Genomic DNA, 1024 nt, shown 5'->3' with positions numbered 1-1024 from the left:
AGATCATGACTTTGGTGTACTCAGCAGTCACTCCACTCTTAAATCCCCTTATCTATAGTCTCCGAAACAAAGACATGAAAGATGCCCTAAAGAAAGTGATAAGATTAACAATTAGTCAAAACTGAGATGTATTTGAAAGAGAAGCTGAATTTGTCACTTCTGACTTTACTTTAACAACAATAGAGAATGGCTTCAGTAAGTGTGTTCTGGTTCACACTTAAGTAGAGGGAGGAACTTATCCTTCACAGTTTCTTAGCAATTCAAGTTCAGCTCATTGATGATAAATGTTCAATCAAAAACAATTTAATCATTCATGGCCTTGCTGAGTAATTATATGGTGTCATTTGACATACATGTATTCTTTTTCTGAGATATATCTTTGCTAGTGTTAGCATTTTGCTGGTTGAAGGAATCCTTCATGTGTACTTGAAGTCTTTCAGGAAAGAGCAATCTTTTGATTACATAAAATACATATTCTTAAAGACAATTGGTCAAGAGGCCATAATGGACATCTTCAATTGTTTGAGACTCTTTCACACCCTTATTCCTTATCTCTAAGTGACAGAGGTATGAAACACAGAGGTATGAAGCATACTCTGTTTTTGATGTGAAAGACAGCCTCAAACAATGGATAACTTCCAACATAATTGTAAAAGAAGCTCCTAATATATTCACCATTAAACTCCATGTGAGATCTTAGTCCTCATACACACTGATTTGATTTTAGATTTTATCCTTTCTTTCTTTCTTTTTTTTTTAATGACAATTCTCCTAGAGGCGCAGGTGAGTAATGGAATGGACAAAGAGGAGAGAACGGAGAGAAGAGACCAGAAAAATCCAAATATTCTTTTGGTTTCAGTCCCAGTGGGTAGAGCTAGTGCCATACTTGTACTTCACAATGATCGGTCTTCTTATATTACCCCAAACACATTTACTCCCAACTAAGTGTCTTTACTCATAGTGCTTCTTCCCCCAATAAATTGTAACAACACCAATATCACTTGTAATATGGAATAACAATGTC

At 35.4% G+C, this 1024-nt stretch overlaps 1 protein-coding gene across 1 annotated transcript in view; it reads left to right on the top strand.

The window, feature by feature from the left end:
• The window catches only part of LOC103609427 (olfactory receptor 11H6), a 1070-nt gene extending 945 nt beyond the window's left edge, over positions 1-125 (top strand). Inside the window, exon 3 of the mRNA XM_008593752.1 lies at positions 3-125. Within this exon, the coding sequence (XP_008591974.1) occupies positions 3-125 (123 nt within the window). The remainder of the gene's footprint in view (positions 1-2) is intronic.
• The last annotated feature ends 899 nt before the right edge of the window (positions 126-1024 follow it).

Source organism: Galeopterus variegatus, unplaced genomic scaffold (assembly GCF_000696425.1).
Source record: "Galeopterus variegatus unplaced genomic scaffold, G_variegatus-3.0.2 Scaffold9605, whole genome shotgun sequence".
NCBI classification, from domain to species: Eukaryota; Metazoa; Chordata; class Mammalia; order Dermoptera; family Cynocephalidae; genus Galeopterus; species Galeopterus variegatus.
Note: the sequence above shows the minus strand (reverse complement) of the source record. Positions and strands in the feature narration are given on the sequence as shown.